The following is a 27,563-nucleotide window of genomic DNA, read 5'->3' on the forward strand; positions in this document are numbered from 1 at the left end:
CCAACCCAAGTGCCCATCAACAGATGACTAGGTTAAAAAGATGTGGAGATACATGTGTGTGTGTGTGTGTGTGTGTGTGTGTGTGTGAATATTATTCAGTCATAAAAAGATTGAAATATTGTAGCAACATGGATGGACCCAGAGAGTTTTATGCTTAGTGAAATAAGTCAGCCAGAGAAAGACAAATACTATATGACATCACTTATATGTGGAATCTAAAAAAATAATATAAATGAATGTATATACAAAAAGAAACAGACTCACAGATGTAGAAGACGAATTTCTGGTTACCAAAGTGTGAGGGGAGGGACAAATTAGGAGTATGGGATATACAGATACAAACCACTATACATAAGATAGATAAGCAATAAGGATTTACTGTATAGTACAATATCTTATAATAACCTATAATGGAATATAGTCTGCAAGAAAACCCCAAAACTCTGAATCACTATGCTGTACACCTGAAACTAATATGATATTGTAAATTATACTTCAATTAAAAAAGAAAAATTTTCTCTCTTTAACTCACTAGTTATGCTGAAATAAAATCAGTAAAGGTAAAAAAATACTTATAGAGAAAATAGTACAATAATAACTGTCACCCAGTTCAACAAATAAGATTTTTGCTGCCATTTTACACGTACATACAGTATGCATTTCTTAAAAAATTTAAAGAAGACATTTTCTTACAAAATCTCAGTGCCATTTTCATGCTTAACAAAATAACAATTCTTTGATTAGTTGGTATCATGTAATAGCTGGTCCATAATCTAATTTCCCTAGTCGTCTGAAAAATGGCTTTCTAAGACTCTAAGTTGGTTTGAATCAATATCTAAACGAGGTCCACACACGTTACATTTGATTGCTCTGTTTCTAAGGCTATTTAAATTAGAGCAATCGGCTGTCACTTGTATTTTTTTTAGATGCCATTATCTTACTGCAGAATGGACTCAATCGACATATGCGTGCATTTACCAAAAAAAAAAAAAAATCCACACACTTCAAAGGAACCAAACATTGTATTTTGAGGTTCAGGAAGCTGGTTTTATTTAGAAATACTTCAAGGAGTTACAAAGACACAATATTTCTAAATTCATATAAACCTCATAAGGTGACGCGTAGGTCCATCCGTGTCACATCACCGCATCACTATTTAGCAAACCCTCTGGTCTCCACAGGTGCAGCCTGTACAGCAGGGGGCAGGATCACCTTCTTCTGGAAGCCTAGAGCTTAGGAAACTCCTCCCAACGTTAAGCAGAGAGAATGGTTTCAAGTAAATCACAAAGATAACTAAATGAAAAAGTTTCCCCTGAACACAGAAATAAGGTAAATCTCCAGAGAATGGGGCGGTAAGGAAACATCTTAATTAAATAATACAGATTGTAGATATTTTAGTTGAAAGAGTAATTATACTTTGTTTAACGGGGCAGGAGTATCAGAGTGGGTAAGAGAAATAGTGGACGACCGAAGGGAGAAGAGCGGAGAGTCGGCTAAATAGCGGTGAGTGGCCAGAGAAGGGTGGAAACCGGCTCAGACCATTCACCCCTCGATGAAAGAAACCGAGGCTTGGGGGAAGCCGCCACGGCGAGTTAAGTCGAGCGAGGGACGACAGATAATCTCAGGGACTAACTCCAGTTGTTCGAAAGGTAGTGCGGTAACCGGTTTTTTCAGAGATTGGAACAATCCGGCGCAAGGAATCGAGCACCCACTGGGAGAGCAGCCTCCGCCGCTAGCCCCACCACGCCCAGGGCGAGACCTGCGAAACCCGGGACACGCCCCCAGGAGGTGACTCACGCGGCGTGAGTTGTCATTTCGTACGCGGCGTGAGTTGTCATTTCGTCCGCAGCCATCCGTGCCTCCGCCGCGGGAAGTAATCCCTGGCCGCGCCGGCTCCGAAGGGAGCTGGGTGAGAGCCCTCAGGACGTGAGTTCCGCGAGCGGTGAGTGTGCAGCCAATCGCTGCAAAGGAGGGTGTGGCTACCTCGGCCCCGTGGATTCCTCCGCTCGCGCTTGCAGTGCTGAGGCCGAAGACGCCGCCATTTTGGATGCTGAGCCTTGATTCCGAGCTCTTCCTCTGGGGTTTTCACGTCTGGGTTTGGCCAGGTGAGTATGGCTTCTTTGGCCGTCAAAGGTCTTTGTTTTCCTCCTCACACTGCGCTCCGGATTTAGAGGTCCGTAGCCCAGACCTTGCGGTGGCAGGTGAGGAGAAAGGGAAGGGTCCTGGTTGAGGGGGTCAGGCCGGAGGTGAGGCCGGAGGGGCAGCTGCGCAGGAGGCTTCCTGAGGCCGGGCCCGTGGGCGTGGCAGGGCCGCCAGCAGCTTGGAGACCGAGGGTCCCGCGTCTCTGACGCCGCCCAACTTTTCTGTGTCGTCCTCTCTGCTCTGAGGTGTCTCTTCTCGGGGAGGAAACGGCGCGGCCTGGGCTTCGTCGCCCGTCGGTGACAGGGCCTAGCCTGCGCTTTTGGCGACTCCTTTACTCGATCTCTTCTGGCTCAGGGCGACTTCAGTAAGGTCGTTTCCCTTGTGCCCGCCGAGTCTGTTCGCCTCCCAGTCCGGCAGCCTCCCGCGGGCGGGGCGGCCTCCTCGGTGCCCGGGCGCAGTTGCCTTTTTCTTTAGCGGAAGCAACAATCAGCGACTTCTGCCCCCTTTCGCAGATCCCTACCTGTCAGATGAGCGGTCTAGTTGGGAGTCTGTGGCCTTGTTCTTGCCTCCACGTTCTGTTCTCAGCACTCCTTTTCCGGGTGCTAGAGGCAAGAGGACTCCAAACTCTCCCTGCATAAAGTTTTACCGGGAACGGGACCCAAGAGCGTCCTTTTGCTAATTAGGTAATAGGAAGGACACAGCCCCTTTCACTTCTGTAGTAGTGAAGTTGAAACTAAGAGCTGGTCTTAACTCTTTCGGGAGATTGTAAATTTTTTTCTATTGTGCCTGCGTATTTATTATTTTTAAACTTTGTATTACAAAATTTTTGAACAGACAAAAGTAAAGACAATGAGTTCTCTCCTTATCCAGCTTCAACAACGATCAATTCAGGGCCCATCTTGTTTTATTTATAGCCCGTAATATATTTAAAAAGACAATAGTTGCTGTATCTACTCCCCCGACCCCCCAGAAGCCTTTTTATTCTTGTACCTATAAACCAGTAGTCCACGAAAAATTTTGTTTTTATAGCTTCTTCAGAACCCCATCTTTTGGGGTTGGAGGACTTTGTAATATCCTTTTATTAGAGGCTAAAACAGTGTTTTGAAACTTAAGTGTTAGCATTATGTTTTAAAGTTACCTAGTTTCTTAAGTCTTCTCATTTTTAAAGTAGCGTTATTTTTTGTCTTGATTGTTTTCATTTTCCCACTCTTAACTGTGCTTCTGGCTTCTCAGTGATCAGGAGCTCCAGAACCCGCAACTTTGGTCTACTTAATTTAAGCCCTCATTCCTTTAAAATCAAAATCAAGTCCCAATGACATGTAGTGTATTCTGATTTAAAAATAAAACTAGACAAGAGTGTAGTCTAAAGAAAAATTTCAAATATAGGGGAAGTAGTATGCATATGAATACTAATTTTAGCATTATTTTGTATGGCAAATGTCAAAATGTTGGAGGATTATTTAAAAGTGATTACTTAGTGAAATACTAGGCAGCCATTAAAGTTGTAAGGACTAGCAGATACGATAAGTGATAAAAGAATTCAGTAGTGCTCAGAGTCCATGATTACAACTTTGTAAAAAACATGCTTTAAGATAAACTCTTGGCAAAAGGTATACTCAGTGAATTTTTTATATTTATTGAGAAACAAGATAAAGATACTTTCATAATGGCTACACATTTCAGTATTTATAGCTCCTTGATGAAAATCTTGATGGTCTCTGAATTCTGTGGCCAATCCTTTTCTTGTGAGTTACACATGTTGCTGCTGGTTTTGTGGTCTTTTATTAAATTTTCAATCTTGATTAGTTTGGTCAGTGAAGATCTGATTAGTTTATAGTGTGAAAATACAGTAAACTTGGCATTCTGTAAGTGATAGTTTTTTAATTGAAGTACAGTCGGTTACAGTGTGTCAGTTTCTGGTGTACAGCACAGTCATGCATATGCATGCATGTATTTTCATATTTTTTCATTAAAAGTTATTATAAGATATTTAACATAGTTTCCTATGCTATACAGAATAAAATTTTAAAAAAGTATGTGTGTGTATATATATATATATATATATATATATATATATATATATATATATAGTGGCTAACATTTGTAAATCTCAAACTCCCACATTTATTCCTCCCTACCCCCTTTCCATTGTAACCATTAAGATTGTTACTAAGTCTGCGAGTCTGTTTCTGTTTTTGTAGATGACTTCATAGTGTCTCTTTTTTGATTCCACATGAGTGATATTATATGATATTTTTCTTTCTCTTTCTGGCTTACCTCACTTAGAATGATTATCCCTAGGTCCATCCATGTTGCTGCAAATGGCATTATTTTATTCGTTTTTATGGTAGAGTAGTATTCCATTGTAAAAGTATACCACAACTTCTTTATCCAGTCATCTGTTGATGGACATTTAGGTTGTTTCCATGTCTTGGTTATTGTAAATAGTGCTGCTATGAACATTTCAAATACAAAAGTTTTCCTATAAATATGTAGGAAAACTATATATATATAATATTAATATAAATATACATATATTTATATATATATAAAATGTCATTCTAGGCTACTGTTAACTTTGTGTCCTCCCTTCCCTGCTTAGTACTTTTTGGAGCTAGAAGACTTAAAGCTGGTTTCTTAGGGCTTAAAGATCTTTTTTGCTATTTTTAGCTATTTAATTTTTTTGGATTAAACAAAGTTCAACAGGTTTATTTATTTTTTTGGCTCTTAAAAAATTGAAGTATAGTTAATTTACAATGTTGTTAGTTTCAGGTGGACAGCAAAGTGACTCAGTGACACATATATCTAAGCTCTACAAATTTTCGTTTAATCCTCATACTTGTGTTTTGGAATGTGAGAATTCATGTAAATATTAATGCTAACTTTCCTTAAATGTTTGATGGAATTTCTTTAAATGTTTAACAGAGAAGCTACCTGAGCCTGGACTTTCTTTTGGAATGGTTCTTAATGTTAGATTCAGTTTTTGTAATGTATAAGGGACAATTAGATTTTCTATTTCTTTGTGTCAGTTTTGGTAAATTGAGTTTCTAAGAGATTTGTCCATTTTATATTATTGTTGAATTTGTAGGTATAGTTAGTAGTAATGTACCCTTTTATATCTGTAGGATCTGTATTTGTATTCCCTTCTTTGAGTCCTGATACTGGTAATTTGCACGCGCGTGTGCTCTCTTTCTCTTTCTCGCTCTCTCTCTCGCTCTCTCATTCTCAGTCTCTCTCTTCCCCTCCCTCTCCCCTACACCCCCCCCTTTTACCTTCTTTTCCTCTTTTCAAAGAACCAGCATTTAGTTTTATTGATTTTTCCCTCTTTTCAGTTTTATTAGTTTTGCCCTGTTTTTATTGTTTCCTTCTGCTTGCTTTGGGTTAATTTTGCTTTTTTTTCAGTTCCTTATGGTGGAATCTTAGATTACTAGATTACTAATTTGAGACCTCTCTTTTTTTCTAATGTAAGCACTTAGTGTACATTTCCCCCTAAGCACTGCTTTAGCTACATCTTACATACTTTGATGTTATATTTTAATTTTTATTTTCTTGCAGTTCAAACCTTTAAACAAATTTCCACTTGGAACTTCCTCTTTGACATGGACTATTTAAAAGTATGGTGTTTAATTTCCAAGTGTTTGGAGATTTCCTGTTATCTTCCTTGTTAATGATTTGTAGTTTAATTCATTGCAGTTAAAGAACATACTTTGTGTGACTTAAGTTCTATTTAATTTGTTAAGGTTTGTTTTATAACCCAGGATATGGTCTACATTCATGAATATTCTGTGTACATTGCTGTGTTGGGTGGAGTGTTCTATGTCAGTGAGATTCAGTTGGTTATTGTTAGTGTCTTCTATATCCTTGCTAATATTCTGTCAGTTTGATGAATTACTGAGGGAGGTATGTTGCAGTCTCCAACTACAATTAAGAATTTGTTTCTTTATCCTGTCCTTTCAGTTCTTGCTACTTGTATTTTGAAACTCTGTTGGTAGGTACATTCACTATTACGATTGTTTTATTTTCTTGGTGAATTCACTGTTTTATGATTATATAATGTCCCCTTGTAGCCTTCATTTTCCTATTGCTCTTCCAACTATTTTTTTTTAAGTTGAGATGTAATTGATATATAACATCAGTTTGGTATTAGTTTCAGGTGTACAACAATAATGATCTGATATATGTATGTATTTGGAAATGATCACCACAATAAGTCTAGTTAACACCTGTCAGCATACATAGTTAAAATTTTTTTCTTTTGATGAGAACTTTGAAGATTTATTCTCTTAGTAACTTTCAGATATGCAATACGGTAATAACCATAGTCACTATGGTATGTATTCCATCCCCATGACTTAATTTTATAACTGGAAGCTTATAATTAAATGGGTGAAGAGAAGTCAAAGGGTTCAAAATTCAACTTTCTTTTGATTAGTGTTTGCATGATACACTTTTTTTTCATCATTAATTTAACCTGCATTATTGTACTGAAGTGAGTTTCTTACTGACAGTATATAGTTGGACCATATTTTGGACCATTCTGACAATCTTTTAATTGTTGTGTTTAGGTAATTTCTGTTTAATTATTTATATAATTATTAGTATATTTGAATTTAGGCCTACCATTTTATTATTTGTTTTCTGTTTCTTCTGTTTTTCATTTCTCTTTCTGCTTTCCTGCCTTCTATTGGATTATTTGAACACTTAAGTATTCTAATTTAAAATCTGTTGAGTTTTTTAGTATATATTTTTTGTGTAATATGTTCTACTGGTCTCTCTAGGGACTACAGTAGACCTACTGAAGTTTTTACAATGTACTTAGAGTCAGTATTTCATCACTTCTTGTGGAGTTTAGAATCATCATATAGGTCCCTTTACCCTGCCCCACTTTGTCCCATTATGTTTTAGTTATCTTATGTGTTACATACATTGAAAGAACCCCATCAAACAATGTTATTACTTTTAGTTTTAATTGTCAAATACATTTTAGGAGACTCAAGAGAAGAACCACTTATTATATTTACTGAGATACTTGTCATTTCTGTAATTTAAGATATAAATATTTGCCATTTCTTCTTTTATTTTAATGTTCCAAGTTTTCTTTTGGTATCACTTCCTTCTGCCTGAAAGACTTCTTTAGAGCAGGTCTGTTGGTGACAGATTCACTTATTAGTTTTCCTTTATCTGAAAATGACTTATTTCACCTTTATTTCTAAAGGATGTTTTTGCTGGATATGGAATTCCAGGTTGGCCTCCAAGGTTTCTGATGTGAAATCTATTATTTGAATAGGTGATATGTAGATAATGTGTTTTTCTCTGGTCAATTTCAGTGTTTTTAAAGTTTGTCTTTAGTTTTCAGCAATTTGATTGTGATGAGTCTGGGCATATGCTTCTTTGGGATTATTCTGTTTGGAGTTCTCTGAGCTTTTTCAGTCTGTAGGTTTATGTCTTTTGCTAAACTTTTGGAGTTTTTGGCCAGTATTTTTTCCAGAAGTTGCCATCCTTCTGGGATTCTCATGATGCAAATATTAGACCCTTTGGTAGTGTCCTACAGATGTTTGAGGCTTTGATCGCTTTTTTTCATTTTTTTTTTAATCTCTTTTTCAGATTGGATACCTACTATTAATCTGTCTTCAAGCGCATTGGCTCTTTCCACTGTCACTTCCTTTCTGCTAGTGAGCCCATATAGTGAGTTCCTTACTTTGATTATTGAATTTTTCAGTTCTAAACTTTGCTTCCTGTTTATGTCTTTTGTTTCTTTACTGAGGCTTTATCTCCATTCATTTCAAGAGTATTTGCCCTTACTTTGCAGCATTTTTATAATAGCTGCTTTAAAATCTTTATCAGTTAATTCTCATGTCTGTATAATCTGAGCATTGATGTGTGTAGATTGTCTTTTCCCATGTGAGTTGATTTTCCTGGTTTGGTATATTTCACCCACTATGTGTCCACACCAGGGGCCCCTTTTCTGACTTCTTAAGGCAGAGCTAGAGAGCATCTCTTGATGCTTTTCCTTTCTGTGCCAGTGCTCACTTCTAGGTTTCAGGCTGCCTTGTATCTAGGCCAGGGAGTATCACAGGGAAAAAAAGTGATAAACTCACTGCTACTTTATTGGTATGTCAAATTCTGGTCTTTATCCAGCTTCTATTGTTTACTTTTCAGAATCCTTAAATAGGTGCTGCGTACATTCTGTTCAAGGTTTATAGCCTCATTCAGTGGGAGAAACACTGAACCTAGAACTGGTTTTTGTTTTGTTTTGTTTTGTTTTGTTTTGTTTTGTTTTGTTTGTAAACCTTTTTTGCTTCTCTTTTTTAAGGACTATTCTTGTTGCTCTAAATATAACTGGTTCATTAATTCTGACTGCTGCAAAGTATTCTGTCATGGTTCTGTTACATTTTATCTGTCTTCTTGTAATGGACACTTAGCATTCCTCCACCTCCTTACTGCCATAGAATCCTTATACAGCGCCTTCATTGTGCTCTGCAGAGATTTCTTTGGAGGTATATGTCCAGGAATGGGATTGATGGATCCTAAGGTATATGCATACATTTACCATTAAGACATATATATTATTGATACTAATAGACTAATACTGTTAGAATACTGATAGATGAATAGAATATTATTTAACCTTAAAAGATAGAAAATTCACATTTGCAACATGGAGTATTAGACTATACTAATATTAGTACTCCATTGTATGTATATATATACATATAGGTATGTATATTTTGTTTATCCATTCAGTTATCAGTGGACAGGTTGTTTCCACCTGTTGGCTATAGGGAATAATGCTGCTATAAATATTGGCTAGCAAATTTTGTTACTTTTATTTCTTATCTTTTAAAAAAATTTTTATTGAATTTTGTTACTTTTAAGAAATAGGATTTCTAGGAGATGTCTTGAGGATTAATCTCAGTTGTTTATGCCTTTTTGCCTATACCATATATTTCAGTACAGTTGGGTGTTTGTTATTTTGCAGAATCTTAGGGCTGGCAGGGACTTTAGAGTTTAATATTGTAAGCACTTAAATTTTGTTCACTGTACCATATTTTTGTAGAAAGGACCTATAAATACAATTTTCTTTTCTTGGATAGTCCATTTAGCTTTAATTTTCTAGCCTGGTTACCTGAAGTCTTAGTACAGTGTGAATTTGCGGTTGCTTTGGTAGATCTAGGTCCTGGCTTGTTTGGTCTTGTATAAACATATAGTCTTTGTGGTGGATATCTTCTATTTCCTCCTCCAGAGCCACATACCATCCTTCTCCCTCTGATCTATGTCCCTGAAGGCTCATTCATGTGCACTTTGTGAATCTCTTTGCTTTCTGGCTTCTAGTTGGGAGTAGATGGTACCAGCAAGAAGAAGGATGGTTAGGTATTGATTCCCTGCTCCTTCCCTGCCAGGTTGCTACATGTGTGCACACCTCCACCAGTGATTCCTGTGTGGTGGTCCTTTCCATATAGCTACCCTCTCCATCTTCCTCATCTTTCCCCTTCAGGCCTAGGGTGTTAATGGTTCTGGAGCGATACATAGGCCTTTGTTGGTTTATCTAAACCTTACCCACACCTTTGTAAGTAGTCTCTTTATTAAATTTTCCTCAAATTACCCAGGTGTGGATACCATGTATTTCTAGTTGGCACCCTGATTGTTAGACCCCTTGAAAGGGCCCTGTTTTTAAAATTTTTATAAATTTGAACAAATAAATGTTACTACTGAATCATAAGATTAATAATTTAGGTTTGTTTTTTTCTGCTTTCTGCAGTAGTTTTATAGTAGGCTTTTGGGGGAGAGAGACTCACCCAGATATTCTCAGCCGCAATATTAACAATGAAATATAGACCCCACTTCATTATTTTCAACCTTCTTCACAGACTTGGATTTCTGTTTGCAGCATAAAACAAAAAAGCTCCTCTTTCAGAAAAATTTTAGCACTTCTCCAGAGCCCCTATCCTTGCCACTGGGTTCCGTTCTTTCTTTCCCTTTTTTTTTTTTTTTTTTTGATTCAAGTATAATTGATTTACAATATTGTGTTAGTTTTAGGTGTACAGCAAAGTGGTTCAGTTATATGTATATATTTTTTCAGATTCCCATTATGGGTTATTGCAAGTTATTGAATATATTTCCCTGTGCTATACGATAAATCTTTGTTGTTTACCTATTTCATATATAGTAGTATGTATCTATTTATCCCGAACTCCTAATTTATCCTTTCCCCCAGGTTTCTTTCTTTTCCAAACTGTTTCAGTATTATCCCAAGCTAGCATTTGCAGATGTTGACCCATCTTAGGCAAATCTATGAAGATGTCTTTACATTGTCCAGAGTTTCTTTATGTTGCTAAAGCCACCCCTTGTTACCTTTCTCTTCCACTAACACTTTTGTGTCTTTCAGTGTCTAGCCACTTTAGATACCTATCCTGGTAAGTTAAGCTTAATGTTAATGTTTACTGATGAGTTAATAGTTTGCTTTTCTAACGAGGCAACTGAATTTATTTATATTTTTCATTATCTTTTGATAGAAATTCCAAAGTATTTGCTTTCTGAGTTAGATTTGGTTTTTAGCATTAGCTTTGATGTCCAAATTGCTTAGATTTTAAGAGTTTACATATAGGGAAAGCTTTTTTTAAGTTCAGCCTTTGTATTTGCATATGTGCTTTTTTTATAAACTCAGAATGTGGAGTCATACTTCATATACAGTCATGTTTTATAAACTAATACCATATTAATATATTCTCCTGTTAGTAAATGCTTTTTAAAAAATATTTTAGTGTCTACTTAAAATTACATCATAAATGTACTATCATTTGTTTAATAGGCAATAGTAGTTTATTATCCATACAGTATGTTATTCCAGTTTTTGGTCTTAAAAATATACTGATAAATACTTTGGTATAAAATTTTGGGCATGAAGCTCTGATTATTTCCTTAGGTTAAATTCCTAGGAGTAGAATTGCTACATCAAAATGTATGTTTTTTTAAGCCTCTTAAAAATATTTTAAATACAGACATGACTAACCTTTTGTTTTCAAGTATTGATGCATCATCACGAAATTGATGCTTGTAGACTACTTAAGAACCACAAAGAAATCTTGACGTTTTTCTGTCATAACTTATAACTATCAGACCTCCGATATTGTTGTCTTTTATCTTTGAGACGGTATCCAAGCAAGCTGCTGAAGAGGTCAAATCCCATTATAATAAAACCCAGATTTCTTTGTGGTCTTTACTACAATTGTCATTTTAGTTATTAATGTGGTAAATTTCTCTAACTAAACTATAAACTTTGTGCGTGCAATAACCGTGTCTTTTTTTCCTTCCCAATATATCTCTGCTGTTTGCCACAGTATAGTAGGCATTCAATAAATATTTGTTGAAAGGGGTTAAAAATAAATACTGTACTACAATTTTTAGTACTGAAAATGGTATAGTAGTGTATGATTAAGTTTATTTACTTGGATTTTGAATTCAGATGTACTTAGGTTTTATTCTTAGCTCTACCACTTAGTTGCTAGCTGATCTTGGGCAAGTCCCTGGTAGGTTAAAGTTTTTCTCTTTCTATTTCCCATCTCTTTCTGGTTATGAATGCCTTGAGAACAAGGAGAATGACTGGATCTTGCCAGCGCTAGAACCTGCTATAGCACCTGACATTTTATAAATAGTTGTTGAAGTTTTGAATTTAGAATTATTAGAAATGTGGCAAACTGTAATGAATGCCATGGTTCAACTGTACTGAACTTGTGTATCTCACAAAGCTTCTTGTTCTCTCTGGTATCTGGCCATTACACACACCACTCCCTCTGCCTGGGATCGTCATACCTTTTTTACCTTTCTGATATCTTGCTTTTCTTTCAGAACTTGGCTAATTAGGCTTTTCCTTCTCCTAGAAAGCATTCTGTAACACCCCTAGTCAGGTTGCATGTCTTTTCTCTAGATTAGCCTTCTTAATCTTAGCAATACTGACATTTTGGGCTGGATGGTTTTTTTCGTTTGGGGTAGGGGGGGTTGTCCTGTTCATTGTAGGATGTTTAGCACCATCCCTGGCCTCTATCTACCAGATGCCAGTAGCATTCCTTCCAGTAACAACCCAAAATGTCTCCAGTCATTGCTAGATGTTCCCTATGGGAAAAATCACTTCCAGTTGATAACCACTCTAGAATTACAAATAGTGATTTGTACAATACAAATAGTATTGTAGTTGCCCAATTTTCTAGCTGTTTTTGTTTTTCCCAATAGAATGTAAGTTCCTTTGATTGCAAGGACTGTGCCTTTTTTATCTTCTTATCTAGCATCTAGCCATTATCTGTCATAATCAGTAAATATTTGTTAAATGGATTGAACATAATTTAGGATAATGGATCTCAGATACTTACCATTGTAAATGGGTAGTGTAAAGGACTCTAGAGGCAACCTCACAAAAGGAAAATACATCTGGTATTTTGTGGTTTATGCACAAGCAGACAGATTGTTATATGTAGTCTTCTTCCTTACATTGGGTATCTCCTTTGATTTGTCTGTTCTTCAGTTACTTTGTTAGACCTGCTCGTTTGGTTGGATATTACATGTTTTGAAGTTCAAGTCTGCAGTTAATTGAGAGAAGTAGAAATTGTGCTGTCTTGGTACAGAATGCACAGTGGTCAATGCACAATGGTATACTCTAAAGTCTTGTGGGTGGAGGGAGTGGTTTTGTTGACTGTAACTCTGCTGTTCAGTAAAAGTCTTGGTAAATAGCCTTCTGTTTTCAAATTTTATAGAGCAGTTTTTTTTTTTTTTACTTTTTTACCTCTTTGTATATTTCTTTGTATGTGAGTAGATGTTAATATTTCTGCGATCTTGGGCAGTAGCTTTTTCCAAAGGCTGAGACTTAATAGAAGGATTTGAGGAATTAAGGTGATAATATTTTTTAGTTTGGTTCTAAATTTGATAATCTTTTCCTGTCACTACCTCTGATGAGATTTTTGGGAGAAGTAGGAGGCCGTCCTTTTTGTCTTTCTATCATCCTACTCCTGCACCAATATATAGATAAATCATTTCATCCATCACCAAGTTCTTTCAGCTCTGGTTCAAAATAGATCTCAAATCCAATCACTTCTGCCACCACCACTGTTCTCTGTTCCAGTCAAAACTCCTTCCATCTTTTGTTTGGACTATTGTAATAGCCTTGCCCTTGGTCCTCTTGCTTCCAGTATTATCCTCCCCCAGTTCTCCACACAACAGTTAAATGACCTTTAAAAAATGTGAATCAGAACATGTCATTTACCTGTATTAGAGAACCATTCTAGTTTATAGTGTCAAATAATCCACCCTCTAACTGGTGTTAGTTCCTGAACTAATTTTAGCTTGAAAACAGTCATTGTATTTCTTATCTTTTTCCAGGAAGAGCACAGCATGCTGGGCTCTGGGTTTAAAGCCGAGCGTTTACGAGTCAATTTGAGATTAGTCATAAATCGTCTTAAACTATTGGAGAAAAAAAAAAGTGAGTAATGCCTGATTGCCTTATATTTTCTTTCCCAAAATGCATCACTGAGTCCTGGTATTGGCTCTTTCAGACTAGCATTCTGAAGTCTTATGGATCCCATATCCTTTAAGCTTTGGATACATTTCTGCTGCCCTTTGTGACTAGTTAGACTGAATCACTTTGTTGCTATGGAATAAGTGACTCTGGAGGTGGAAACTTCTCGCTATACAAACAATATTCTCACCTAGGCAAGGTAGTAAAGTCTAGACTAGATGAAATGGGACTAAATTTGTTAAGGGAGAGTAAGCTAGGATATAGTAGAAACACCCATTTCTCTCTGTTGGGATGGATGTCTGCCTGCAGGCCAGGGCCCAATGTACTACTGCCTTGTGACTGGAGTGGGGTTTATACTTTAGCGGAACTGGCCCAGAAAGCAAGGAAAGAGATTGCTGACTATCTGGCTGCTGGGAAAGATGAACGAGCTCGGATCCGAGTGGAGCACATTATCCGAGAAGACTACCTTGTGGAGGCCATGGAGATCCTGGAGCTGTACTGTGACCTGCTGCTGGCTCGGTTTGGCCTCATCCAGTCTATGAAGTAAGATATTTTGTCTTTTTTTTTTTTAACCTTCATTGAGGTATAATTGATATAGAAAATATCAATATGTATTTAATGTAGACAATTTGATGAGTTTCAGCATAGGCATACACCTGTATACCGTCATCATACTCAAGTTAATAAACTGTTGTCACCTCCAAAAGTATCCTTTTACCCATTTTTTTTCTTTTTTCTTTTTGGTAAGAACACTTCACATGAGATCCACCTTTTAAAAATTTTTAAGCCGTCAATGCAGTATTGTTTACTTATAGGTATTGTGTTGTTCAGCAAACCTCTAGAACTTTTTCATCTTATATAACTGTACTGAAGTAAGATATTTTGATTTGACGACCTCACTCATATTACCTCTGGAATTTGAGAAAAGAGTAATACTAGTCTCTGCCTACATTTAGGAGGCTAGCAATAAGAGACTGCCACTTCACATACCCCACCTACTAGTCCTACTGTTTTTTCCTACTATTCATCTGAAGGCCTGATCTCAGTGTAGACAGCTGTTAAAAAGAAAATAGGGAATCTGAAATCAAGAAGCCCAAATCTGAGTCTTGGCTCAACCATCTTCTCACTTTGTGACCTTGGGCTTGTCACTTAGTTTGAGTTTCCCCTCAAAAATAGGATGACAAAAAATGGCTAGAAGCCTAGAGTTACTGTGAGAATCCATTGAGATTTGTGAAATAGCTTTAGAGGTTAACAGGTATATGATATAAGTGATGTAGTTTTCTTGGTTTGTTTTAAAGAATGTTAAATTTTATTAATTTTTTCCTTAATTAGAGAGTTAGATTCTGGTCTGGCTGAATCTGTGTCTACACTGATTTGGGCTGCTCCTCGACTCCAATCAGAAGTGGCTGAGTTGAAAATAGTGAGTATAACCTGTTTCAGTGATGTACATAGTTGTTCATATTGTTAGAAAGGTCGGTTAACATATGTCAGTTCTGCTTATTTGACCAGGTATTTTGTACCCTTCTCATCCTGCCTTTGAAACAGGTTTTGTAAATTTGTTTCTTCCTTCTTTTCAAGTGTTTCATCATAGAATAAAAAGTGTTTTGCAATCTAGAATACTTTTTTTAAGGGACAAAGTTACATGTACCCCCAGTTTTATCTTAACTTATTTTTAGTTTAATGTTATTTAAATATGTAAAGATAGGAAAATTCTTGTACAACTATAAATCAGTAAACTTAAAATAACTTTAAGGGAACAGAGGTTGTGCTTCATTCTTTCATTCCACAAATATTTATTAAGCAGATGTGAATTAGGTGGGCACTGAGAGTACAGTGGTGAGCAAAATATGACACCAGCCCTATTCCTGTAGCTTAGGGTCTACTAGAGACATTAACTGAAAAATTGCTTATCTCAACATGGGTATGGTACTGACTGGTAAGGTACAAATTCAATTGAATTGTTTTCTCTCCTCTTTTCTACATCTTTGCCAATTGTTCACTAGGGGATTGTCTCTCAACCTGTCTTTTGAGATTTCCTTGTCTTTATGCTTTTATTTTTTGAATTCTTTTTAATTCTCTTCATATCTTTTTAAATAGTCTATTATTTTTGTTTCATGGCTATAATATCTTCAAACTGAGAATATTATAGTTCCTTTTTAAGTTTTCTTGTTTCTGTAATGTTTGTTTCCTTCTTTCTCTTTCTTTGATTTAGACTGTTTTTATAGTAGAGGCTTTTCTCAAGGGTTTGGTGACTCTTGGCTGTTTATATTTAAAGAGTGAGGTACTAAAAAGTGGATTAGAACCTCTTGTGTGCTTGGGTGGGGTTTATTGCCAGATGCCAATTCATTTTTTTTTCTCCTTCTTTTTCTCTCCAGCTTTGTTGAGATATAATTGACATGTAGTACTGTGTAAATTTAAGGTGTAGAGCATCATGATTTGACTTACATAGTCAAGAAGTGATTACCACAATAAGTTTAGTGAACATCATCTTATACAGATACAGAATTAAAGGAATAGAAAAAAAATTTTATGATGAGAACTCTTAGAATTTACTCTTTACTCTTTTAATTTCTTATCTCCTGTATTTTGCTAGACTTCCAAAATTTACTTGATACTCCAATTAGCTAATGGCATCCTCTAATTGTTTTATACCCTGCCTCGTGAACAGCCATTTTCCCCATTTCCATTGCTCACTGCTAGCCTTTCAGCAGCGAACAAAATCAGTTCTGCCTTGTTCTGGGCACTGCCCACTGTCCCACCAACAATAAGCCTCCCTCTGCCACCCCACTGGCCACCGCTAGAGCAACTCAAAGCCTTTAGCCTTCAGTGGGCATGGGAGGTGCCACTTCCAGCACCTCCAAGGACGGACTTCATAACTTTTCTGTAGAGTAAGCCAGTGGGTGTGCTAAGGTATCAGCAGGCAGCTGACTCTGATTTCCTTTTCTAGCTACCATCTGGAGAATGAGCGCCTGCTGGAATTAAGACATTTTAAGGACAAGGGAGGGGTATGTGGTCCAGCTCACAGGTCAACCAGCAGTCATGATATTCTCTTTACTCTCTTAATAATTTTCTTTCTTTTTTTTTTTTTAATATATTTTTATTGAAGTATAGTCAGTTTACAATGTTGTGTCAATTTCTGGTGTATAGCACAATACTTCAGTCATATAGGAACATACATATATTCGTTTTCATATTCTTTTCACCGTAAGTTACTACAAGATATTGGATATAGTTCCCTATGCTATACAGTATGAACTTGTTAAACAGTTTTCATATATAACATACAGCAATGTTAATTATATTTATCATGTTGTACATTACATCCCTAGTACTTATTTATCTTAGAAAGTTTAAAGTACCTTTCGACTGCCTTCATTGAATTCCCCCTACCCTCCCACCTGCTGCCTCTGGTAACCACAAATCTGATCTCTTTTTGTATGAGTTTGTTGCATATTTGTCTTTTTGTTTTTGAAGTATAATTGACCTACAATACTGTATTGGTTCCTGTTACACAACGTAGTGATTTTTTTCTATACGTTTCAAAATGATCATGGTAAGTCTAGTTATGATATGTCATCATACAAAGGTATTATTTAGTTATTGACTGTGTTCCCCAAACTGTACGTTTCATACCTGTGACTCATTTATTTTGCAACTGGAACTTTGTACCTCTTAATCTCCCTTACTTATTTCTTTCCTCCCCCCACCTCCCTCTGGTAACTACCTGATTGTTCTCTGTATCTATAACTCTGTTTCTGTTTTATGTTTGTTCATTTGTTTTGTTTTTTTAGATTCCACATATAAGTGAGATCATACGGTATTTGTCTTTCTCTGACTTATTTCACTTAGCATAATACCTCTAGGTCTAGCCATGTTGCAGATGGCAAGAGTTCATTCATTTTTATGGCTGAATAATCATATATATATGCACACAAATATATGTATATCACATCATCTTTATCCATTCATCTATTGATGGGCACTTGGGTTGCTTCCGTATCGTGACTATTGTAAACAGTGCTGCAATGAACATAGGGGTGCATATATCTTTTCTAAATAGTGTTTTTGTTTTTGTCAGATAAATACCCAGGAGTGGAATGGCTGGATCATATGTTAGTTCTATTGTTAATCTTTTTAGGAATCTCCATACTGTTTTCCATAGTGGCTGTGTCAGTTTACATTCCCAACAGTGCGCAAGGGTTCCCTTTTCTCTGCATCCTCACTAGCACTTGTTATTTGTTGTCTTTTTGATAACAGCCACTCTGACAGGTGTAAGGTGATTTCTTAATATGGTTATGATTTGCATTTCCTTAATAATTAGCGAGCATCTTTTTATGTGCCTATTGGCCATCTATATGTCTTCTTTGAAAAAATGTCTCTTCAGATCCTCTGCCCATTTTCTAGTTGGACTTTTTTTTTGATGTTGAGTTGGATGTATTCTTTGTATATTTTGGATATTAACCCCTTACCAGATACATTGTTTGCAGATATCTTCTCCCATTCAGTAGATGGCCTTTTCATTTTGTTGATAGTTTCCTTTGCTGTGCAGAAGTTTGATGTACCCCCATTTGTTTATTTTTGCTTTTGTTTCCCTTGCCTGAAGAGACGTATCCAAAAAAATATTACCTAAGACCGATGTCAAAGAGTGTACTTCCTTTATTTTTTCCTAGAAGTTTTGTGGTTTCAGATCTTGTATTTAAGTTGTCAATCTATTTTGAATTTATTTTTGTATATGGTATAAGAGTAGTCCAGTTTGATTCTTTTGTATGTAGCTGTACAGTTTTCCCAACACCATTTATTGAAGAGGCTGTCTTCTCCCCATTGTGTGTTCTTGCCTCCTTTGTTGTAGATTAATTGCCCTTACAAGTGTAGGTTCATTTCTGGGATCTCTATTCTGTTCCATTGATCTGTTTGTTTTTGTGCCGATACCATCCTATTTTGATGACAATAGCTTTTTAGTATAGCTTGGAATCAGGAAGCATGATACCTCCAGCTTTGACTAAGCCCTTTATTGAGGGAACTCCAGACTGGTAGGAAGTCGTTTTCTTTCCTTGGAGTTGGTCAAGGGGGTTTTTCCTCAAAGAGGAATTCTGTCTTCTACCTGGAAGGTATAAGCTGGCTGCATTTTTGAGAGCACAGGGGAGAAGGAAGCTAAAGGTATCATTCTTCTCTTGAAGAAGACTTACACTTACATTCTTCTGTTGCCAGTAAGTATCTCTGCTGTCTGCTGTGCTTGGAGTCCAAAGTCCTTCAGTTTAACCTTCCCGGAGATTAAGCCTCCTGTATTCTGAGAGGGTAGGACGTGTAGGTGGAGGAATGGGAGAATAGAGGCAGCTGCTTCTTATACAGACTTTTAACCTCAGTCTTGTTTATAGCCTCTCCTCTGTTCCTCCCTTATATCAGTATTAATTCCAGAGAAAACAAAGATTTACATTTTTTAAATGAAACCATAAAATAACTAGAATTATGCAGATTTCAAAAAATAATCTCACAGTGGAAAAGGCATAATACGCTACAAAACCTAAAAGCCATAAACAGTGATAAATTAATATAAGTAGAAATTAAAGGTTTCTGCATAGTATAAAGGAAAACAAAAACCATTATCAAAAGACAAATAAGAAACTTATAAGGTACCGCTGAAAGTATCCCTACTGAACATTGAGCACCCCCTCACTGAAATTCCGAGTATTGGGACCACTCTGGTCCAGTAGCACTGTCACCTCCATCTGTACTGTTGTAGTAACTTCTTTTTTGGCAGTAAGGGGAGGGGTGTATTATATTTATTTGTTTTTTAGTGGAGGTACTGGGGATTGAACCCAGGACCTTGTGTATGCTAAGCAAGCACTCTACCACTGAACTATACCTTCCCCTCACCGTTGTAGTAAGTCCTTGACTGTTCTTTCTGTCTGCTTTGACTTCCTTTAGTCTATTCACCATTCCATTGGAATAACTGAGGATTCTGTTCAAAACACTGATCTGATCCTGTCACTATCCCTTGCTTTAAAGCCCTTTTAGTGGCTTTCTGTTGTTCCTGTGATAGAAACAAAACTCCTAAAACCTACATGGCCCTGCATTATCTGGCCCCACCTGCCTTTCTTCATTTCCTGCCACACTGTTCCTTCAGGCTTTGTGGTAGAGGCTCACTGATATTTTTGGTTTGGGGATTATCCGTTTTCCCAACAGAGGCCTTTGCACACTCTGTTTTCTTTTCCTGGAGTGTTCTGTTCCTCCATGTTAATTCCTAATCATCCTTTACATTTCAGTGAAGCATCACTTTCTTCAGGAAGCCTTATCTGACCTTTCTGATCAGATCTGATTCTGCTGTTGTAAGCTGATGGTATGGTGTACTTTTCCTTTCCCCTTTCACAACTGCATTTGTACCTTTATCTGTGTGATGATTTCAATAATGATTGTTTTTCCCAGAGACCGTAAGATTCTGTAAGAGTGGGAACAATGTATGTTTTTGTTCATTGAATGTGGTGTCTAATATAATGCTTATAAGAGAGTTTGGCACATAGTTGCATTGCAGCTCAGGGGATAGATGGATAAACAAATAACTGAATGAATATGTACCCCTTAAGGTTTATAGACCCAGTCTTTTGGAAATCCTATAATGGAAGCATGTTTACTGTTGATAGGAGGAAGCTTGAAGCCCTCTGTATGGCTTTACTTACTGTTCTTTTTTCTCTGTAGGTTGCTGATCAACTCTGTGCCAAGTATAGCAAGGAATATGGCAAGTTATGTAGGACCAACCAGATTGGAACTGTGAATGACAGGGTAATGACAGAGACGTACTTGTTAAACGTGAAGCAGTGGGTGGAATGGGGGTTATTTTATTGCCTGTAGTGATACTAGTGGGTACTTCTTTAATGTAGAGTTAATCTGGGGTTGCACATTTCAGAGAGAGAGAAAGAGAGACAGACAGAAGAGACAGCCTGACTGGCAGTGCAGTCAACTCCTTACCCCTGCCCTGCACCTCTGATTGTGAGGCTCTTTGTCATCCTGTGTCATTCCTGATTTTATCCCGTCCTTTGTGCCACTTGTGATTTGTGGAGGTAGAAGTGAGGTGGGGAGAAGGGTGGATGAATTCAGATGTGGAAGGCAGCAGTATCAGTCTTTTACCAACATTTGGGGCTTATGTAATGAGAGATATGAGATACACAAGTCTAGTAGTGTGCTTTGTGACTGAAAAAAATAATTTAACTGATGGAACCTTTTTTTTTTTTTTTGCCTCAATTCCTGTAAAATGACAGGAACAAAGTTTAAAAGTGAGACCTTAGGCTTAGGCAGGTTGATACAGATGCATCTTAACCCTGGGTGTTTTACTTACAGTTGATGCACAAACTGAGTGTGGAAGCCCCACCCAAAATCCTTGTGGAGAGATACCTGATTGAAATTGCCAAGAACTACAATGTGCCCTATGAGCCTGACTCTGTGGTCATGGTAAGTTTAGTCTTTAAGAGTATAAAGGAAAATGAGTCTTTAGACAGCACTGTCTTTGAAAAATAACCATATTCTTTGCACTCATATTTGTGTGTGAGAGTTTAAACCTTTGTCCAGTTAGTGCCTTTTGGGGTAACAAATATGCTTGCATCTCTCACAGCGTATTTAAGGATCAGATGAGATGAATGACTGAAAGCACTTTGAAAACGTACAAACCTTGTTACAAATATAAAATGACATTTCTGCTTTTCGATGAAGTTCAAGGAATTGAGAATACCCCCATTGGGGGCAAGAAATGCCCCAAGACCCAGAACACATCTTGAAACATTCATTAGGTGCCTGCCATGTGCCATACAGTACACAGAAAACTGAATACAGAAATACGTAAACAAGTTCCTGTCCTGAAGAGGCTTACAGTGTGAGAAGGGCAAATATACAGATAGTAACTCAGCAGTGAAGGTTGCTGGGGTACAGTAGATGTTTTGGTGTGCTGCTCAGTCAAGCCTCCTCCACCCCAGTACACACACAGTTCAGGAAAGAAGCATTTATTCCCTTGGTTCTTGGAAGTATTGATGACTGGTGGCTCACACACAGCTGAGTGTCCCTCCAGTATCTCAGAAGAGAGCTTCCCTACCCAAATTCTTTCCTGGGGGCAGATTGTATTCAGTACCTGGTCATTATAGAGGTTTAAAGACTCTGCCCTTTTGCCCCAGTTGGGGTCGCATGGTATAGGCCCATCCTAGCTCCAGATCTCTGGGGGATTAGCTGAGGCCTTTGTTGTAACTATATGGCCTCCCAACTTCTCATTCCTTTTTCTTTTATATACATATATATATATGTATTTTTAAATGGAGGTTCTGGGGATTGAACCCAGGACCCTGAGCATGCTCAGGATATGCTCTACCACTGAGCTTACACTGCACCTCCCTCCATCCCTTAGCTTCTTCCTTTGCCCAGCCTTGCTCTCTTCACCTCCCTGCAGGTCTTTATCCCAAGAGACCTCTCCAGTAAACTTCACACTAATCTTATTTCAGAGTCGGCTCCCTGGGGAACCTAGCCTGTGACAGGGCCTAATGATATGGGCTTTCCTCTTGTTCTTAGGCAGAAGCTCCACCTGGAGTAGAGACAGATCTTATTGATGTTGGATTCACAGATGATGTGAAGAAAGGGGGCCCTGGAAGAGGAGGTGGGGGCGGGTTCACAGCACCAGTTGGTGTACCTGATGGAACACTGCCAATGCCCATGCCCATGCCCATGCCGTCTCCAAGTACTCCTTTCTCATACCCGCTTCCGAAGGGACCAGTAAGTATACATATTTAAATAAGTATGGATATAAACTCTAGAAAATGTAACAGATGACAGGTTGGCTCTGTGATATACTCAGGAATTGTAGGTTGTCAAGGATATTTAACCGTAAGAACATTTGTATTAGCTTAGTGATCATATTGTGGAAAAAAAAACTGGGATTTGGAGAAGTCTTTTGGTTCTCTTACAGGTAATGAAGTGGGAAAATCTAGAGAGATGGTGCTAGAAAAAACTTTTTCATGTAGGTTTACTGAACACCTTTGGGACTTGAGGGCATACTGAGTAGCTTTTTCCAAAAATGAATAACCACCACTTATTAACAAGTAGAATAACCTGCTTTGTAGACAAGAAGTTGAAAGTCATTGATAGCAAGAAAGTCTGATAAAAATCTTGCCTTGTATACATTGAAGCAGTTTAGTAATTTGAAGAATAGCCTTTGGCAACAGATCTTTAAAAATCTGGAATCCTGATCACTGTTGAATACATATATTAAATACATACCTTGAGTAAATTTATTCATTGTATCATTATGTCATTATATCAGTATGAATGTATTCACATTGAGAAAATAGTTGTACGTTCTCTCTTTCTCTCTCTCTCTCTCTCTCTCTCTCTTTCTCTTTCTCCCCCCCCCCCTTCCCTTCTACAAACCGCAGAAATTGCAGATGGGGACAGTGTCTCTGATGTTGCCTTTGTTCTCTTGCAGTCGGATTTCAATGGATTGCCAGTGGGAACTTATCAGGCCTTTCCCAGTATTCATCCACCTCAGATACCAGCAACTCCCCCATCATATGAATCTGTAAGTGCCTGAGCCTCTTTTATAAGCAGCAGGAGAGTGAATCCCAGGAAGAGAGAGCAAAATAATGGCCAAAGGGAAGGCAAACTTTTGTTAACTCCTAGTACCGCCATTGCTCTATGCTTTGGATTTTTGTGTTGCTTTAACATTACCCTGGAATGGGGAGTGGTGGTGGCAGCAGCATCATTGGTGGCAATGCTTTCTGGGCACTAAAGCCAGGAATCAGGAAGGAGCTGCAGATCCTAGAAAGTTCTGGACTTAACCAGACACTTTTTCAGACTAACTAGGCAGAAGATCATACTGAGCTGGTATAATCTTAATACTAGAATATAATCATTAAAATACCAATTTTATAAATTCTCAGCACTGTAAAGGAGTAGCAGCCAGATTTTTGTCTTAAACAGGAAGTGTCTAGTTTAAATTTCAGTCTATAGCATTAATTTTATATTTTAGTCTTGTAGTTAAAACTTGCTATAATAGCTAATGTAGTAATGATGCCTTGATCTTATAGGTGGTTGTAATAGCTTTGGTTCAAAATTAGATGACTTTTCTGCCAGCCTTGTTTCCTCAGCCTTTTGAGATCTGCTTCCATATGATGCATTACTGAGAAAACAAATTGGTATGGTGTTTGCTATGGAAATTATTCATATAGGGCAATTCCCCCTGTTCCTGAGCTTGCTTAGTGGTTTTTGTTTTTTTTTTTTTTTTTTGGTTTTTACATTGGCCCTGAGTTTTTAATGTTTTGGTTTTGCATGCATTAAAGCATTGCCCACAACTGTTTCTAGGAATGAGGCAGAAGATCTTCACTAATATTTGAGAACTTGCTTCTTGGTTTAGTGCTTTCTCTCTGCTCGGAAGGGAAAGGTGTCAGATTAAAGAGAGGTTATGGTGTGGTAAGAATTTTCTTTTTCTCTGCTGGGCAGTTAAGAGTTAAGCATGATATCTATGTGGTTGGAAGAACAGGAAAGGAGTCTAGAGGGCAGAAGGGCAGTTTCTTTGGAGCAGGTTCTGTTGCTTTTGCTGAACAGCTTAGCTTTTGCAAAATACATGGGCTCATACCATTACTTCACCAGTGATGCCACTGCTTTCTCCTCTGGTAATGATCTTTGTGTTTCAGGTTGATGACATTAATGCTGATAAGAATATCTCTTCTGCACAGATTGTTGGTGAGTGTGAGTCAAACCCTCAGTGCTCATTTCTGAACCCTTCGCTGTTTTCTCATGACTGTTTCTCCCTCAGGCTGTTTTATGTTTGTGGCATTCTACCCACATGCCCTGTCCTCTCCCCAAATGCAGTATGGTGGAAACAACTCAGGATTTCCCTCTTCCAGAAAGAAAAGGTCTTTCCTGGCTCCAAAAAAAGTCTCCCGAGTTCTCTGTTTCTATTGGTGGTATCATTATTCTTTTTCACCGTGTGGTTCTTAATCATCCCTAAGCTCTTTATGTTCCTGCTGCTTCAGCTTCCATTGTGCCTGGAAATACTAATTTTTTTTTTTTAATTTGGGCAGTAAAGCAGGGAAATTAGGCACAAATCGTAAATGAATAGCTGAGTGACTTTCCACAAAGCAAGCATGCTGATGTAGCCATTCACTCAAAAAGTAAAACACTGCCAGCTCTCCAGAAACCCAGAGAGGGGGATACTTCTTAACATTGGAGACAGTTGTTTTATTGAGGTATAATTTACATACAAAAATACACCATTGTATATTTTGATGAGTTTTGATGTGTGTATGTATATGTGTACACACATTATGTAACCACTACCTCTTGATTCTAAATCTAAAGCTATAGAACATTTCTATCACCCTAGAAAGCTACTTTGTGTTCCTTTCTAGTCTGTTCCACCCTAAAGGCAAGCACTGTAGTTACTTTCTAAAACTACTGTTTAGTTTGCCTGTTCAAGAACTTAGATGTAAATGGAAACGCAGTAGGTAGACAGGGTGATGATTTTCACTTATGAAGTGGAAGACTAGAAATACAGATCAGATTCTATTGAATCAGACAATATGGATGTTAACATTCTTTATAAAATTTTTCCTCCTGAGCTTTAAAGTAGCTCATCTCAACAAAATTCTAGTACCACTTCTTGAACTTCGTTACTATGGGAGCAGACCATTGTGAAAGGGGACAGTCTGTTCAAATGAGTGCTGTGTACCTAGCCCTATGCACCACACTTTGACTTTTCCATAAACTTCTTTCTCACTGTAGGAAAGTAAAACATAGAATTCAACTATAATTAGAAAATGAAGCTGGAAGTTTTTACTGACCTTCAGAATTAAACAATAATCATTTTTTTAAAAAACCAGTGTTTCCTCTAGTACTTCGATTCTTTTATTATTTCTGCCATAGGAGACTGTGGTCTTTGAGGAGCTGAGCCAATTCTCTGGTGTTTGTAACACTGTGCCCCTTGCTCTAATTTCATTAGGTCCGGGACCCAAGCCAGAGGCTTCTGCAAAGCCCCCTTCCAGACCCGTGGATAGCTATGACAACTTTGTACTCCCAGAGTTGCCCTCTGTGCCAGACACACTACCAACTGCATCTGCTGGTGCCAATACCTCAGCATCTGAGGACATTGACTTTGATGATCTTTCCCGGAGATTTGAAGAGCTGAAAAAGAAAACATAGGCCTGGTAAACCAGACAGCGTCCAGGTTCTGGGACTCGAGACTGAGCAGTTTCTTCTTGTAACCAAGAATCTCCATGAAATTCTGTTTCTTCTGTTAACCATCACTGAGCACACTCTTCCTCTGGGCTCTCTTCCTGCTCTACCAAACTCTGCTGCTTTCCAGTTCTCTGCTGCTCCTGAAGGACTAACAACTGGAGACTCTGTGAAGTTGGAGCAGCTGGCTCTTGGCAGCCATGCTTATCCGTTTCCTGTCCATGTGATCCAGCTTCTCTCCTTGCCTGTCCCACGCTCTCTCCACAGGGGAGTGAGAAGGTGAAAAGTATTGTAGGGAGAGTACTCCATGAAGTGTCTCAGCCCTGTTCTGAGGTTCTAGACCTAGAAACACACCCCTCTCTGTACAAAGGGACTTGTGGTGAGATTCAAGGCCAAGGCATGTATTTTCTCACTCTAATATGAATGGGAGAGAGAGAAAATGGTTCATGAAGCCATTGTAACTGTTCTTGGAAGCTGGGTCCTCTCATTGACATATACACTACTCCTTGCTGCAGGGCACTGTCCCACCTGGATCCAGTTGGAAAGGTTATTTGGAAAGTTGAAGGCCTCTCTTAGTTCTGCTGGATTCTCAGGGAGCCCTCTGTGGCCTTTTGCTTTGAGTGCTGTTTGCCTTTTAATCGAGGGCAGCACTGTATAAATTCCTGTTTTTCCCCATAGCATGGTTCTGTTGGATTGCACTACCGGCCGAGGAAGGACAGGCCACATACTGGGCAGACGTTACCATTCAAGGGTAAGGTGGACTTCCAGTAGCCTGAATAGAAATATTCAAGCTTCTTGAGTAGTGAGCTGGAAAGCCTATGGGTGAAGAGGGGTTCCTGTTTTCACTTGAAAACTTTGATTAAGAGAACCTTTAAAAACTGATCTCAGATAAATTTTTGGTGCCCTTATGGCTGTGGTTGTTTGCTGCTTTCTTCGATGGATGAGACTCTTATTAAACTGTTTTGCCCCTCTAGCTAAGGCCATCTTTCCCCACTGGGGTGGCTTTAGGGTCAGAAGATACGATTTTGACTTCTGTGTGGTGTATCTGTACATACTTGTTTCAAGGAACTTTAATATTTTTGATTGATTTGTATCTCATAGCTCAGAAGCTGATAATAAAGTTAAAAATTCTATGCCCTGCTTTCTCCATTGTTTTGGCTAAATGATGAGGGGCAAATGTGGATGTTACTGGAGCGTATTTTAAGCAACTGACCCATATGGGGCACAAGCTAGACATTACCTTTGGCTCCCTGAGTAATATGGATGGATGCCTGTAGCAATAAGGAGCCCATTTCAGTCTCTATTTTAAGCCCAGATAGTATCTGTGAGTTGGCTTGGTTACTTCTCTGTGACAGGGCCCCCCAGTTAGCCAAATCTCATGCTTTTATCTTTAATTACAGTTACAGTGAGCTTACTTCTGACTCATTCATATTTCCCACAGTTGTCCTGGAACATGAGTGATGAGTACTTGCTCCTTGGCAGCAGAGCTGGTTTATCCTGTATCATTCTTGCAGTGTTGACCCTCCTGACAGTTCCATAAGCGTAAGAACTTGCAGCCAAGGGGATTTTGATTCTTCACTGACTTACAAAATTTAAAAAGTATATTATAAACATTTATAGTTTTATAAAGTACACTATGAAGATCAGTATTAATATGCTAAGAAGTAATAAGCCAAGGTAGGAGGATTAGGATAGTCCATCTTTTAAAACTTCATTT

The 27,563-nt window shown here is 37.9% G+C and overlaps 2 protein-coding genes across 3 annotated transcripts in view; one reads left to right on the forward strand and one right to left on the reverse strand.

Moving 5' to 3' along the window:
- Positions 1-1,755: 1,755 nt before the first annotated feature.
- Positions 1,756-26,979, forward strand: IST1 (IST1 factor associated with ESCRT-III). Of its 2 annotated transcripts, XM_045521146.2 has the most exons (11): positions 1,756-2,105; positions 7,747-7,827; positions 13,510-13,609; positions 14,008-14,188; positions 14,978-15,065; positions 20,339-20,422; positions 20,978-21,088; positions 22,190-22,390; positions 23,100-23,192; positions 24,307-24,355; positions 25,614-26,979. In XM_045521146.2, exons 3-11 carry the CDS (start codon positions 13,522-13,524, stop codon positions 25,811-25,813), a joined length of 1,095 nt encoding a protein of 364 aa, XP_045377102.1. In that variant the 5' UTR covers positions 1,756-2,105; positions 7,747-7,827; positions 13,510-13,521; the 3' UTR covers positions 25,814-26,979. The 2 variants fall into 2 exon arrangements, with proteins under 2 accessions (XP_045377102.1, XP_010958973.1); XM_010960671.3 differs by lacking the exon at positions 7,747-7,827 and having other exon boundaries at positions 1,758-2,105.
- Positions 25,675-27,563, reverse strand: part of PKD1L3 (polycystin 1 like 3, transient receptor potential channel interacting) — a 55,754-nt gene continuing 53,865 nt past the window's right edge. The window contains exon 29 of the mRNA XM_074371199.1: positions 25,675-27,428. Within this exon, the coding sequence (XP_074227300.1) occupies positions 27,349-27,428 (80 nt within the window). The 3' untranslated portion in view covers positions 25,675-27,348. The remainder of the gene's footprint in view (positions 27,429-27,563) is intronic.

The sequence above is a fragment of the Camelus bactrianus genome, chromosome 9 (genome assembly GCF_048773025.1).
Source record: "Camelus bactrianus isolate YW-2024 breed Bactrian camel chromosome 9, ASM4877302v1, whole genome shotgun sequence".
NCBI classification, from domain to species: Eukaryota; Metazoa; Chordata; class Mammalia; order Artiodactyla; family Camelidae; genus Camelus; species Camelus bactrianus.

Excerpts from the sequence above, each read along its gene's own strand:
- IST1 (XM_045521146.2), top strand. The coding sequence starts at position 13,522 with ATGCTGGGCTCTGGGTTTAAAGCCGAGCGTTTACGAGTCAATTTGAGA. Across the intron at positions 13,610-14,007 it reads ACTATTGGAGAAAAAAAAAA|CGGAACTGGCCCAGAAAGCA; the intron begins GTGAGTAATGCC and ends TTTATACTTTAG. Across the intron at positions 22,391-23,099 it reads ACCCGCTTCCGAAGGGACCA|TCGGATTTCAATGGATTGCC; the intron begins GTAAGTATACAT and ends GTTCTCTTGCAG.